Source organism: Pristiophorus japonicus, chromosome 1, assembly GCF_044704955.1.
Source record: "Pristiophorus japonicus isolate sPriJap1 chromosome 1, sPriJap1.hap1, whole genome shotgun sequence".
Lineage (NCBI taxonomy): Eukaryota > Metazoa > Chordata > Chondrichthyes > Pristiophoridae > Pristiophorus > Pristiophorus japonicus.
This window is the reverse complement of record NC_091977.1, coordinates 495,618,619-495,633,150: the sequence shown is the minus strand read 5'-3', so window position 1 is coordinate 495,633,150 and position 14,532 is coordinate 495,618,619. Positions and strand designations below refer to the sequence as shown.

Genomic DNA, 14,532 nt, shown 5'->3' with positions numbered 1-14,532 from the left:
AGAACCGCAAGGGATTCCACTCCCTGAATGTCCAATTGGTTGTCGACCATCAGCAAATTATACTGGCAGTGAATGCTCAATTTCCAGGCAGCATCCATGATGCTCACATCCTGCGTGAGAACACTGTATCTGACTTGTTTAACAATGGAGCCACAAGGTAAATGCTCGATGCTTGGTGACAAAGGATATGGCGTCGCCACCTGGCTGATGACCCCCCTGCGTGACACCCACACTGAGGCCGAGAGGCGATACGACGAGAGCCACAGAGCAACTCGCAATATCGTGGAGAAAACCATTGGCGTGCTGAAGCAGCGCTTTAGATGCCAATACCACCCTGAGCAGGTAGCTCAATTCGTGGTGGTGTGCTCCATGCTACACAACTTGGCTATCAGGAGGGGACAAGAATTGCCTGATGAATCTGACAGTCCACCTCACCAGAGAGAGGAAGAGGAGGACGATGAGGCGGACGCTGACATCGGCCTAGACAATGCCCCTGCCCCGCTGTAGACCGCATGAAACGGCCCATGGTGGCATGATAGCTGCAAGAGCCTTATGTCAGGACTTCATCAATGATCACTTTGCCTAAAAGAACGTTGGTGTTATTTACAAGGCTGACATATTGCTGGGTGTGCAGGTCATACATCAATGGTGGGCATCACCTTGGTGACAGTTAAAGTTAAAGTTGATTGAAGTTAAGTGTCATTATACACTTTGATGTTAAGGAATCACCAACGTGTAAATGGTGCAGCTATCTGAGCCAATGTGCTACAAGGTTTTGTTGAACAAAAAACATTTAAGCCGAACATTAGTCTGAAATCATCAGTATTTCTGTAAAAACCAACCCTTTGCCCCCCCCCCCGCTTCTCCTCCCCACCTCTATCCCTTCCCCACCTCTATCCCTTCCCCTTCCCCTCCTGACTCCAAGCCGCCTGGCCGAGGAGCTCCTCAGGCGATGCTTCATTGGGGGCGGGGGTGGGGGGTGACGGCCGAAGCGCTCCTTGGTCCCGAGGTGGGAACGTGCTTTGTCATGTGTGGTTGGCAATGGGGCTGTGGCACCTTGGGGTGCAGTGCCGCGCTCCGGGACCACTGGGAGCCCTCTGCCACCAGTGTTCCTGGCTACTAGCTCCAGGGCCTCCTCCATCCCTTCTATGTTATATCTTATTTGCCGGACAAAAACTTGGTGCCAACTATATTCTTGGTGCTTAGTAGGCTTTTTGCTGCTGGTGAGTCTCCTTCGTTCCTCCCACAACAGCCAGACAAGCACACATCACAGTCACACACGCTTTCAGTGCCTCTGAGCTCCCTCTCTCTCCGTCTCCTCTTCTGCACGTCATGTTGACCCTTGACCTCCTGAATCGTGGGAATCGACCGTTAGCATGCCATTGCTAATGACGGCCACATTTTACGGCAGATGGTCAAAAAAATTTAATGTTACCGCCCATTTGATATCGCTCGCGGTAACGCCCATTTTCAAAAATGTAAACTAGGTGTTTTGAGAATGAGCGAGAAGCCGGTGATATGAAAACCCTTTTTTAACACCCACGCCATTTTGGGGCGATAAGCACAAAAGTGGAAGTACTAATCCTCTGTCTTCTAGTTTTAGTTCCCTCTGAGTGGAAATATCCTCTCTGCATACACCTTGCTGAGCCCCCTCTATCTTGCATGTTTCAATAAGATCACCTCTCATTCTTCTGAACTCCAATGTGTATAGGCCCAACCTACTCAGCCTATCATGTCAACCCCCTCATCTCCGGAATCAACCTAGTGAACAGCCTCCAATGCAAGTATATCCTTCCTTCAATACGGAGACCAAAACTCTACGCAGTATTCCAGGTGTGGCCTCACCAATACCCTGTACAGTTGTAGCAGGACTTCTCTGCTTTTATACTCCATCCCCCTTGCAAGAAAGGCCAACATTCCATTTGCCTTCCTGATTACTTGCTGTACCTGCATACTAACTTTTTGTGTTTCATGCACAAGGACCCCCAGTTCTCTCAGTACTGCAGCACTTTGCAATTTTTTTGCATATAAATTAGAATTTGCTTTTCTATTATTTCTGCCAAAGTGGATAACCTCACATTTTCCCACATTATACTCCATCTGCCAAATTTTTGCCCGCTCACTTAGCCTGTCTATATCCCTTTGCAGATTGTTTGTGTCCTCACAATTTGCTTTCCTACCCATCTTTGTATCATCAGCAAACTTGGCTACATTACACTCGGTACCTTCATCATAGATTATAAATAGTTGAGGACCCAGCACCGATCCCTGTGGCAACCCACTAGTCACTGTTTGCCAACGGGAAAATGACCCTTTTATCCCGACTCTCTGTTTTCTGTTAGTTAACCAATCCTCTATCCATGCTAATTAATATATTACCCCCAACCCCGTGAGCTTTTATCTTGTGCAGTAACCTCTTATGTGGCACCTTATCGAATGCCTTCTGGAAATCCAAATATTCCACATCCACTCGTCCCCCCTTATTCACCCTGCTCGTTACATCCTCAAAGAACTCCAGCAATTTGTCAAACATGATTTCCCTTTGATAAAACCATGCTGACTCTGCTTGATTGAATCATGCTTTTCCAAATGTCCCGCTACTGCTTCCTTAATAATGGACTCCAGCATTTTCCCAACGACAGATGTTAGGCTAACTGGTCAAGTAGTTAGTGTAAGTAATATTTTCATTTATTCACTGGAATTGCAATTGTAAATGTGACCAGCTGTATGTCCCACCCAGCAAAAAGACACCCTCTCTAAAAAGTTGTATTTTCATCTTTGCAGAGGAAGGTGGCACACAACAAAAGAGAGAACTCGAACAGGAGGAGGCCCGGCAAATCTGCACCCACTGACACCCTTAGAAGACAGGGTCGCTGCTTTGATGGGTCCTGCCTGGAGAAAAGCAACCACCACTGCACAAGCTGGGCCCGCACTCGAGGGAGAAGGTAAGTCCTGCAGATTCCACAGTCTTGCTTTGCTAAAAGTTAAGTACTGCGCAGGCTAGCCATGCTTCGGTTCATGGGGATGTCTCCGTCAGCTACGGGGGTTCGGTTGATGCAATGTGCTATCATTCATCGTGGTCCTTCAAATGAACCTGCTGCCTGCGCTGTGTGAGCCTACTCATGCCACCCTGCCCCTCCTCTGCTGATAACCATTAATCTGTTAGTATATTTTGCAGACCTTGAGGCCAACCCTGATGCGGCTGAAGCCGATGCAGAAGAAGATTCAGATGCAGACGAGCATGAGGAGGAAAACATCTTCCAATCCCACCTTCCAGACTAAGAGCATGGGGGTGAGGGTGAGGGTGAAGCCCCCACTGTTGTATTCACTCTGGAGGAGGTACTGGTGCCGCCCATTGAGGTGCCAGTCCCTTTCCTGAGTGGTACGAGTGTTGGGACATTCCATGGTTTCCACAATCCGAGGCTGCGGGTTCCAGTGGGATGCAGCAAGCCTCACCTAGGGCCCCACCATCTGAAACTGTGGGCCCCAGTAGAATGCAGCGAGCCACACCCAGGGTCAGGAGGGGAAGGAGAGCTTGACAGCGCTCTCCTGAGGTGCAGGATGCAACAGATATGGTTCAGATGATGGCAATGAGTGCGGAGAGCATTGACCTTACCCGATCACTCTTGGACACCATCAGTGGGGTGGGTGATGAGATATCGGGACTGTCGGGAGAAGTAACAACACTCTCGTGAGAAATGGGAACACTGTCCGAGCACATTAGGGATGGAATGTGGCAGGTAGCTGATACACTGTCGGTGAACATGAGGGAGGGAATGTTGCAGGTAGTTGAGATGCTGTCGGGGCACGAGGGAGAGAATGTCGGAGGTAGCTTCTGCAATAAGGGAACACGCCCAGATCCCACGGCCATTGACGGAATCAACTGCCACTCCCACTGCAATCCCCAGACCAACCTCTGAAGCGGCCCAAGCCGGGCCTTCCACATTACCGCCTGCCCACGCCCCCATTAAGAAGTGCATATTACCCGAGATGCTCGAAAGAATAGGCTTGGTACCAGCCCGAGAAACGCTGTGCCACCGCCTGTGGGCAGGGGTGGAGTCACCAAGACCAAGCGCAGCGAGCAGTCTTAGAATAAGGTGGAGGAGCGATGGGTGCAGCCTTTCTTTGCTGCTGTTGTTGTTATTATTATTGTTGTTACTGTTGTAACTGTTCTCAACTTATAAGTTTTTTGTAAGTGATGTAAATTCACAAGTTTAAAAGTTTGTAAATAATCTTATAATTTGTAGTGATCTTAAAATTTGTAAGTGATCTTAACTGAAAACTTTAAAGTTTGATACAAGAATATTTTTATTAAAGTTAAGTTATATAAAAACAAGTGTTAAACTTTTGAATAAAATATATTTTAAATTATAACTGAATCATTTACATTATTTGTTCCATTATTAACACAACTTTTTGAACTAAAGAAGAATCATTTCTATTATTTGTTCCACTAACACAACACAACATTACAGAACAGGTCCAAACAGTAAACATGGCCCATTTGGAATAGTTGTCGCTGAGCCTTCAGGCAGCAAAGCATTCTTAGATGAGCTGCTGGCACCAGGATCGAACAATCATTAAAGGGCACGACGGCCCACACACCTCCGCCGTCGTGCTCTGGGTTCAGGTAGTTGCATGGCTTCCTCGTCCTCCTCCTCATCATCTGCATCTTCCTCCTCATTATCAGCCACTCTCACCTCAGCTGGGTCTTCTACTACCAGCTGCTGCTGCCTTACGATGGCTAAGTTGTGCAGCATGTAACAGACAACAGTGAATTGACCAACAATCTCAGGGGAGTATTACAAGTAGCCTTCGGAATGGTCCAGGCATCGGAAATGCTTCTTCAAGATGCCAATGGTCCTCTCTATTATGCTGCGTGTCGCAATGTGTGACATGTATTCCCGGTCAACTTCTGTCCGGGTTACGCATAGAGGTGTCATGAGCCAGGTGGCGAGGCCTTACCCTTTGGCCCCCAGCAGCCAGCTCTGCCCTTAAGGCTGCTGCTGAAACATGGCAGATATAGCACTCTCGCATAGGATGAATGCATCACGGGTGCCCCCAGGATATCTCGCATCAACTGCCATGATGTGATGCACTTCATCACAGACGAGCTGCATTCACGGAGTGGAAGCCTTTTCTGTTCCTGTACATCTCAGAATCCTCCAAAGGTGCTCATAAGGCGATGTGGGTACAATCAATGCAGCCCTGTACCCTTGGGAAGCCAGCAATTCTGGAGAAGCACACAGCCCTGTAACGCATTGCCTGGGCGGTCAAGGAAAACTTTATGTAGTCATTCCTCCGGGTCCCACGCCCAGACACAGGGGCTCAGCTTCCACCCCCCACAGGTTTCTTTTGAAGCTGCTGTGTAGCCTAAGGGTTCTTATCCCTTATATAAGTGGCTGGCAGTTCAGTTCGGCTTCCGCCCCACTCCAGGCTTCTTTTGAAACCGAGGCCCGAGCCTGTGTCCGGGCAAAGGAGCGATTCTGCCGGCCGATTCTCCGACCCTTGAGCCCGGTGAGGAGATATTCAGTGGTGGCGTGAGACTTTGAAAAAAATCAAAAATTAAAGAATTGCATTAGACTTCCATTTTCTCCCTTCTGACTTTGAAAAAATTGAGCTTCATGATGCATATTCTTTGCCTTCTTGACTCCTTCCAAAACGTCGCCTAAAAACAATGCCGTCTTTCTGCGCCGATTTTATAATGTGTGCTGATTTTTCTTAAGTGCCCAGAAGATTTTTGGGGAGTGGTCACATACGCCGTCCTAGGAAAAATGTAAGTTGGCTAAACTTGATTAAATGTGAAAAATTGGTGCAGACATCAGGTTACCCTATGGCGCAAGAAAATCGTAACCTAAAAAAATCATACCTAACTGATTTACGCTGGCGCAGAAACTTTGGGAAAAATTTGAGATTTTAATTTACTCCAAAAAAAACGGCGCAGATAACTGGGAAAAATTGAGCCCATTATTGTTAGAAGTCTGAAAACACTGAAGAGCTATTAAATACAGAGCCCAATCTGGAGAGATTCATCATGCTACAACTTGACTAAAAGAAGATTAATTGACCATCTGTGATTTATGATCTTGCTGCACATCTTTATGGTAAGGGATTATTAATGCGAATTTGGCTATTTGCTTGGAGCTCCAAATGTATTGCATCAGTACTGGCAGTCCTCCAAAAGATAACACTGGGCCAGAGTGGGTGCAGATCTGAGCTGGCTACAGTAGAAAATTTCTTAAAAGAGATATCATGCACCCATGTTCCAATGGTTGAAGCAGATATCTGTGAAAAGCTGTACTTCTATCCATGTTAATTAAATGGGTTAAAGCTCATTCCTGTAGCAAAGTTGAAGAAGTTTTGTGAATACTTGATGCTGGCATTGGGTGCTCAAGTGGAAAAATGCTCCATACCTCATCGCCTGCTAAACATTAAAAAACGGCAAAAGTAGAAAAGAACAGCAATAGTCACTAAGTTTCAACAGTCAGAAGGCATTTCACTTAAATCAAACAAACAAGCAAGTGCTACATAATCACACTAAGACACTGCACATATGTATTTCATCACTTGCTCAGACAGCTGCCAACCATGTGTCAGATTCCTGAGCTCCTATGAGGAACAAAAAAAAGTGTGAAAATGTATTATTTAACAACAATACAATACATTTTCCTTGGCCGCCTTCAGAAACTGGTCTGAGGAGGCTTGCTCATAATCCAAATGAAAGCTTAAATCAGAAAGAAAAGGTACAGCATAAATATTTGTTTTCCTATTCTCAGTAGTATAAGGGGTAAGACGAGCCATAACGAAATAAAACTCTACTCCACCCCCTACTGTAAAACCTCTCAAAGTACAACTGTGCAGAAAACAGCAAGAGGAACAGCCTGCCTAAACGAAGCTAACCCAATAGTATTATACTTTATTGCCCATTACTTAGCTGTGGCATAAAATGGTCAATGTAACATAGGGATTTTAAAAAGGTCTTTATTCAGTGACAATTATCTACCATTGTGTGTGCCCACAAGAATATAAAGCCTATTCTCTCCGTATAAGGGTTATTTTTGATTTAACTTTCGAATCTTAATTTTGATAAAGTGTCCTTATAAAGCCGTGATAGAAGTAGATGCATTTCTGAAGGATGCCAAAGAAAATTCATACAATAAGAAGAAACAAAAATTGAAATTAAGGAAGCTAGACAAAGAGCTAGAAATTGCCCCCTCGCCCCGACTGGGGGCAGTAACCTTCCAGGGCCAGAACTTCCTGCGCCCGGCCCGGAGGTCCCGCCCCCAACGCAGAATTGAGCCGTACACCCCTCAAAGGAAGCGGAGCGCTGTCTCTAGCACTCTGCTTCCTTTGAGGGGCACCCCCGGAGCGGTAGTGAGGTACTGAGTCTTGGGTCGGCCTGACAATGGCAGCCTGGTCAACGCGAGGGCTGTCATTGTCGAACCGACCCAAGAGTTGGCCGACAAATAAAGAAGGCGGCCCAGGGCTCTAAATGCCTCCCCTTTAAGGGGAGCCTGGCAGCAGACGTCCGCCAGCTTCACGACCTGCATCAACCTCGGAGGGAAAGGGGCGAGTGTGAGGCGGTGAGGGTTTATCACCGGTTGCGCGCTGGCCCGGGGCACTAATCGCGGGGGCGTGGCGCTGCCAGGTTTAGCGTATCCCAAACCTCCAGGGCAATTTCCAGGGAGGTGGTAGCGCATCCCCCCTCCTCCCCCGGGCAAACACGCCATTGTGCCCTGTTATCGGCCCCTGGAGGTGCTATAAAAAAGGGGCATTTTCGCCCTCAAAGCTTTTTTTCTTTCTAAACATATTACATAAAAAATAGTGCACAGTAATTTTCAACCTAAAAAAGCTTTTAATGCCACAACTGAAACTGACTGAACATTTGTGAAAGGGGCAGGGCGGTGGGGCGGGAGCAGCCAACATTCCTGATGTGCCTGCCAAAACCAAAATACAATTTTATGCCTTTATAAACCTACTGCAGAACCATCACAAGGCAATTTCATGGGTCTGTTCCTAGTGAATTTCATGGCTGCAGTATCCCTATTTATTGGCCCTAGAAGCCTAACTTCAAAACTAAACATACTGTTCAAAAGCCAAACAATGTATTTTAATTCCAGGGTTCAATTTCAACACAAGCACACTTTCAAAACCCAACTGCCTTGTGCCCGTTTACATCAATGTTATTAATCCTTTTCCAAATTACGTAGCAAAACAGTTTCTAAAGTCAGTTTTCAGGATCCTGTATAAGTCTGTACAGGCTTTATGGACAACAATTACATTATACTGTAGTTATACTTTATTCAATCAGTTTACTCTATCTAGTGGACAGAGACTTTAAAAATCAGGCTTTAGCATACTGGGAAATAGCTACAATATTCAAAACCTTAAAACATTTCTAATGCAACTGAAAATGAAGCTCCAATTATTTACAAGAAGATATTCAGCACCTACGAGTTGACTGCTTCATGTATTTTATCTGCACCATGAGCAATTTTTGTAATCCATTTCTGGCAGACAAAAGGCTTTGAACTACCCCAAGCTTGATGGATGATGGTCATCATTCTAAAACAAACTTCACATAAAATTTTACTGGACATTTCTGAAGTATTGAAATCCCCTCTGGCACTTTACAGCAATACAGTCCTTAAAGAGAACATATATAAGCGCAATAAAATAAAATATCTAATCGACTAGGATAACAAACGGCAAATGAGTGGTTGAATGGCAGGAGACTGCATTCCTGAAATAACACAAATTAATTACAAAATGAGTTGAAAACTTATAACGCATCAGCTGCTTATATTCCGTACAGCAAAACTCTTGTGGTTGTTAAACTCATGCATGGTTCATCCATTTCCCATTGGAAAAATTATCTTTTCAACACTCTCTCTAGACATTAGACCAATGACAACATTATAATGGCTTGGTTACCTTTACAGTTACATTGAATATTCTATCAGATATTATGGTGGAATTGAGAACCGGAAACTCATCAGCCATGTCACCCATTTCATTACAAAATAAACCACGGAATTTGCAGTGTAACTACTATTAGACAGGTAGTGACAAGCCCTGAACTATCACTGAGCTTAATGAATACAAGGTTTTACTACAAATTAATGCCAATTCTCAGTAAAGGGTCACTAGGATTCCATAATCCACTAAACAAGGTAATGAATATTCCTGTGTGAAGTGTGCTAGAATAAGGAACTGAGCTACTCACGGCAAGGTCCTTTTCTACTACAGTCTGTTCATTACCATATATTGAATAGTTATTAATATCTAAAAGGAGGGAGTGTAAAGTAATACTTAACTGGATTTTCAAATTTAATAGCATTCATTCAATAATGGTAGTCAGTTTGCAAACTCCCTTCATATGCATAGCTTTCTGTCTACTGCTAAAACCGATTTTGCAAGGTATTGTAATGTATGATGTAATTTGAAATATATTGATTCCACCTCTCCCAAATTAAAGCATTCAAAATGACTATGGGTTGATGTTCTGCAAAATATGTGCATAAACAATGACATTTGAACACCTCTTAAAGATTTTTTTTGACAAAAGTGGAAAAAACACAAGCAATAATTGATCGGCACATTAGGAAATAATTTCAAAACACATTCAGGCCACATAAAACAGCTTAATGAAACTAGAAAACAGTTCTACACAGCAGACGACTCACTTCAGTAGGACGAATACAGTCATCCACACTTCAAAGGCTAAGCCATTTTTTTTAAATAAGGTTCCTTTCTCTGAATTGCCAAATACTCAAATATAGAACAGAAAGGAATTCAAGCACAAGGTTCAACAGAGCACTTCAATATCTGGGTCCACTTTAAGAAACAAATGGAAATCACCACTATAAACCAAACAAGAATATAAACAATATTACAGCCTCTCTCTCTTTTAATACAACTGTGATGCATCCACTACTGCTGTGTTTACTTCAACAATATGAGCTTGTAAAGGGCATTATAATCCTGGCAACTGGCTGATCAGCTCACTTATTTGCATAATATAAAAGTTTAGCATATTCTACTTCATAAATTGTAATCACTTATGTGGTAAATGTACATTGTTAAATCAGCATAATTCATTATCTAATCCAAGCACAAAATTCCAATGCAAAATTCCTGTTCCTGACATCATTACAGATTTCTTGATCTGTATAGTATTCATCAACATCTGTCTGCACAATGAAATTCACAAAAGGAGTTCTCATTTTAATCAAAATTCCATCTCCTCCGATGATAATACAGAATGCACCTGCCAGCAGCATGAAACAAGTTATCAGGTTCCACTGTATTTTCCAATTTTGAAGATCAACAGTACAACAAGTTCAGAAAACAAACTTTGTGAACCTTTTACAGTATCAAACACATACCACATCCATGTATGCTTACAAAATATCACAAGCTATTTGTGAAAGCAGATAACCAAGCACTTAAAGCACCAGGTTGTCAATTTCAGGTCAGCTCTATAAACAATAGATGCAAAGCCTGCACAGGCAGAACACTACAATTTGTGTTGTGAAATAATCAGATTGCATCTGTTTTCCTTTCTCTACCAAACGTGGGTTTTAAGATTAGTACTCATATTCAGTAGTGTAGTCAGCAGGTATTGAAATGGTTATTCAAACACAAGAAAAAAATGATGTTTTTGTAAATATACATATAGTTAGATTTTGCATTAAACATACAAAAGTGAATATTTTCCTTTTATCCTTGCCAAAGTAAATGCTGCAAGAATTTGAGACAGATAGTCATCTGATAATGTGCTGTTGGTGGCAGCACATGTGCAGTTTAAACACTTCAACTCCCTTGAATTGCAAGTCTACTTTTCATTTTTAAACAATTTGACTATACATTTTATTTTACTCACAGTGTGAATTTCAAGTCAGTTCAAAGTATATAAAACAGCCAATACAGTGGCATATGGAGTCAAATGACATCTCCCCCACTCGCCACGTTTTTTAATGCAAGCACATCAACCTTCTTTACACAAAATCACACATTCAAACTAAACATATAAAATTACGTGAATATCTTGCGTTCAACTATAAAAACAATTTTCATAACAACATGTTAGTATCTGAAGAAGTTGTCACAAAGTAGTTTCAAGTTTGATCTAAGTTACATTTGTATTGCGAAAATGCAGCAGGAAACGGCTCTGACTCCAGCAGCAGAGCCTTAATATAAACAAACCAGTAGTAGTGCCTCCGGAGACAAAACATATTGATTTCTCCCTACACTACTGGAAGCAAAGTGCTTTCAAAAGCAAATATAAATGGGTGTCATTGCCTGCTGCATGTTGCTATTTTGTGATGGGGGCGGGTGGGCAGAATGCAGCAAAGTCCACAGCCAAAAGTCTAGACGTCCTGATAACTTCTGAACAGACAATTCGGGTGTTTAGTTACTTCACGGAAAACTGCCTCACAATGTAGATGAGGTGAATTCTAGAGCACAAGCAGCCTCACATAAAATAGTCACCATTGCTATTGCCAACAAAAATATGTCAAGCAAATGCCTTGAGGAATTTTACACTCCTTTCCTCCCAGAAAAGCCCTAAATTGTGCAATCTTAATCTAACCCAGTCAGCAAAGGGTTAATACTTGCACTAAGAACTTGCAGTAATATACTTCCACATAAGAATTCAAATGTAGTAACGCAACATTATAGACAGTGTGCCTATAAATCTACAGAGTTAAAGGTACATATACAACATTTTGATTAGGTAAGTTTGAAAGTTAAAAATGGTTCGTCACTGCTGAGAAAGTTAAATATGATGCTCATGCCATTTGTATTTCGACGATAAACTTCAGATCGCTAGATTCTGTACATCCCGCTAAGTTTGTGAAATCTTAAGCAAATCGCTGAAGATTTAAATAAGTTATACATCCATATTTCTCAATACATTATGAAATTGTCTGAACTTGATTATTGATTATATTAATAAATATACAACAGATTTTTTTACAACCCTCCATAAAAATATTGCACATTCAAAAGGTAAAGTGCCATTAACCATGTCCGATAAACATCTAACATATGTCTAATTTAATTTTGCAGCTAATTACAATAAGACTTTATCAAATAACAAACATCTTCATTATCATTTTCCCTCTGCCCTAAGAAGATATTAATTATGCCTCAGGTTAACAGCTACCTTTTGACTCGCTTGTATGTAAACATTTTGGTACTGTGTGCTTTACTGTTTATCCATCTTTCAGGATGTCTCTAAAAGCACACCAAAAAACACCAACATAAATAATGAATCAATTAATATTAGAACCATCTGAGACCAATGACAAAAATAGTGCATCTAATTTTGTTTCTCTCCCCAAAGGGTCCAGTTTTTTTATCAGAACAAAATGTCCTAATGAGGTTTGCCACTAATTCTTCAGTTTAAACAGGGAATTTAACCAGAGATGTATTATATTAAAAGATATATTAAAAGATAGACCTTTTAAACATATGCAGAACTCCTGAACTGCAACCACACATTCACTTTTACTTACATTAAATCTAATTTTATATTTTATAATATATATACATACACATTCATAACATACGTTTATATATATTTTAAGGGAATTTTAAGACGAGGGAAAACTATTTCATAGAAGCGCACAGGTCGAAAATACTGTAAATGTGCTGTACAATACACTGAGGCTGAAGAATGATTCAACAGGAGTACATTAAATCTTCGGACATGACCAAAACCAAAACCACATCAACGGAGTGATTTAAAAGGACTCTTCCCAGTGGCAAGCATGGTTTTACAATATTTTTGCCTGCATTCCGCGAAGCTACGTATAAATCTCAATCATGTGAGCTGCTTGAATAAAACTGTCTCCAATAGAAAAAAACATTAACCCTTGAAAATACAGATTTTTTAAAAAGAGCTAAAAAAAAATTTAATCAGACACTTGGATGGGTGATGAGAAATATCTGGAAGTCAAGAGTGTAAATGAACTGACAGACAATGCAAAACAAATTACTTCAGTTGTTTAAAGAAAAAAATCGTAAAAATCCCATTAACGTGGTAACTTTTCCCATGAAAAAAAATATTTGAATGACCAAAAATAATGAAAAAGCTCCTTTTCAATCTGGTTTTGAATTTTAAAAAACTTGTTATGCCTTCTTGATTTTTTAAATAAAGTATTCTAACACATCTGCTGTAAATTAAGTTATTCCTAAAGGAGAATTATAAAGTTATATATATATATATATTCTTCTACCTGCTGTCACCAGCCTGGTGGCATGGACGAAAGAAGGGTCCAGACTGTCCTTCTCGGCCATCAGCTCGGGCAAGTACTTCTCATCCTCCATCCTGCAGCAAGGGGCGATGTGAGGGTTCTTTTTAAAAATATATTATTTAATAATTATTTAAAACCCCCAAAAACAATCAGCAAAAAAAATGTCCCAACTCTGCCGTTGAATTACCGTGTTGGGTATATTTAATAATTTTGAAATATGTATATATAGATAACATAGAAAAACGGTTCAGAAGGAGAGTAAAAGATCCCGGTCTGAGGTGTCAATGCCGCCCCGTGTCCCTCTATCGTTGATTTTTCTCACTCACTCCTTTTCTTTCTCTCTGTTTTTTTCTTTCCCACCCCCCCTCCCCCCCTTCAGGCGACAACGCAGATTATAAAGAGAGAAATCAAAAATAACCGTCCGCTGCCTCCCCGCGACCCCGCCCCCTCGCACGCCAATTGGCCACTCCCGCATCACTCAAACGCACCTCCTTATTACTATTGGACGGCGTCTGTCTGTCAATCAAACGCTCTTGACCTATCGTCGCACGGCTCTGTTCGTCGCCTGCCTTGCCCAGCCAAGCTTCTGTGGCGGCAAGTGCGGTCCCACCCTCCCACCTACTGGTCTGTCAATCATTCCTCTCGCTCCTCCTCCTTGCCCCCCCCCGCGCCGCCACTCTCCGCATCCTTTCGAGAGTGGGTTGGCGGTACGTCAATCAAAGCCGTCGCGCCGCTCCCTCAGTGCCTTGGACCCATCTGCCTCCGCGAGGTTAAATAATTCTTAAACTGTAAAGAAATAAAGTGCTTTCTTCCTTGTGAAGATCGTTTCAATATAGTTTAACAAATATTTTAATGCAATTTATCCTTTTATGCATTCCGCCACTAAGATCATATTTTATTAATGTCGAAGAGAATTCAAATCCAGCGCAATGAATTGCAACGTGTTTGTTGATATTTTGCTTTTTTTTTGCAACAAGAACACAGACGGGTGAGGTGTTTTAACACATATCAGTGAGTACGACTGAAAATAAACCAGAGCTGATAGGTCTGTGATGGGTTAGGGGTGGATAGACAGTGCTTGCTGCAGGTTGACTGGGAGAAGTAGTGCAATACTTAAGTAAGTTTCTTTTTGGGAAGTGGCAATACTGCCTCCCTGTGGTCTAATTATTGTCTGCATGTTTCCCAACAAACTGCTCCATTGATGTGAAAATATTTATTCAGTCAATATGAACAGCATTTCATGTTTATTCCGTGGTATCTCTTCATACAT

At 42.0% G+C, this 14,532-nt stretch overlaps 1 protein-coding gene across 3 annotated transcripts in view; it reads right to left on the bottom strand.

Moving 5' to 3' along the window:
* LOC139277237 (KH domain-containing, RNA-binding, signal transduction-associated protein 3-like) overlaps positions 1–13,613 on the bottom strand; it is a 403,185-nt gene extending 389,572 nt beyond the window's left edge. For all 3 annotated transcript variants that reach the window (XR_011596058.1, XR_011596060.1, XM_070895430.1), the window contains exon 1: positions 13,245–13,613. Coding sequence is in view for 1 of the 3 variants with exons in the window: in XM_070895430.1 (XP_070751531.1) it covers positions 13,245–13,335 (91 nt within the window). In the remaining 2 variants the exon portion in view is untranslated. The remainder of the gene's footprint in view (positions 1–13,244) is intronic.
* Between the last annotated feature and the right edge of the window lie 919 nt (positions 13,614–14,532).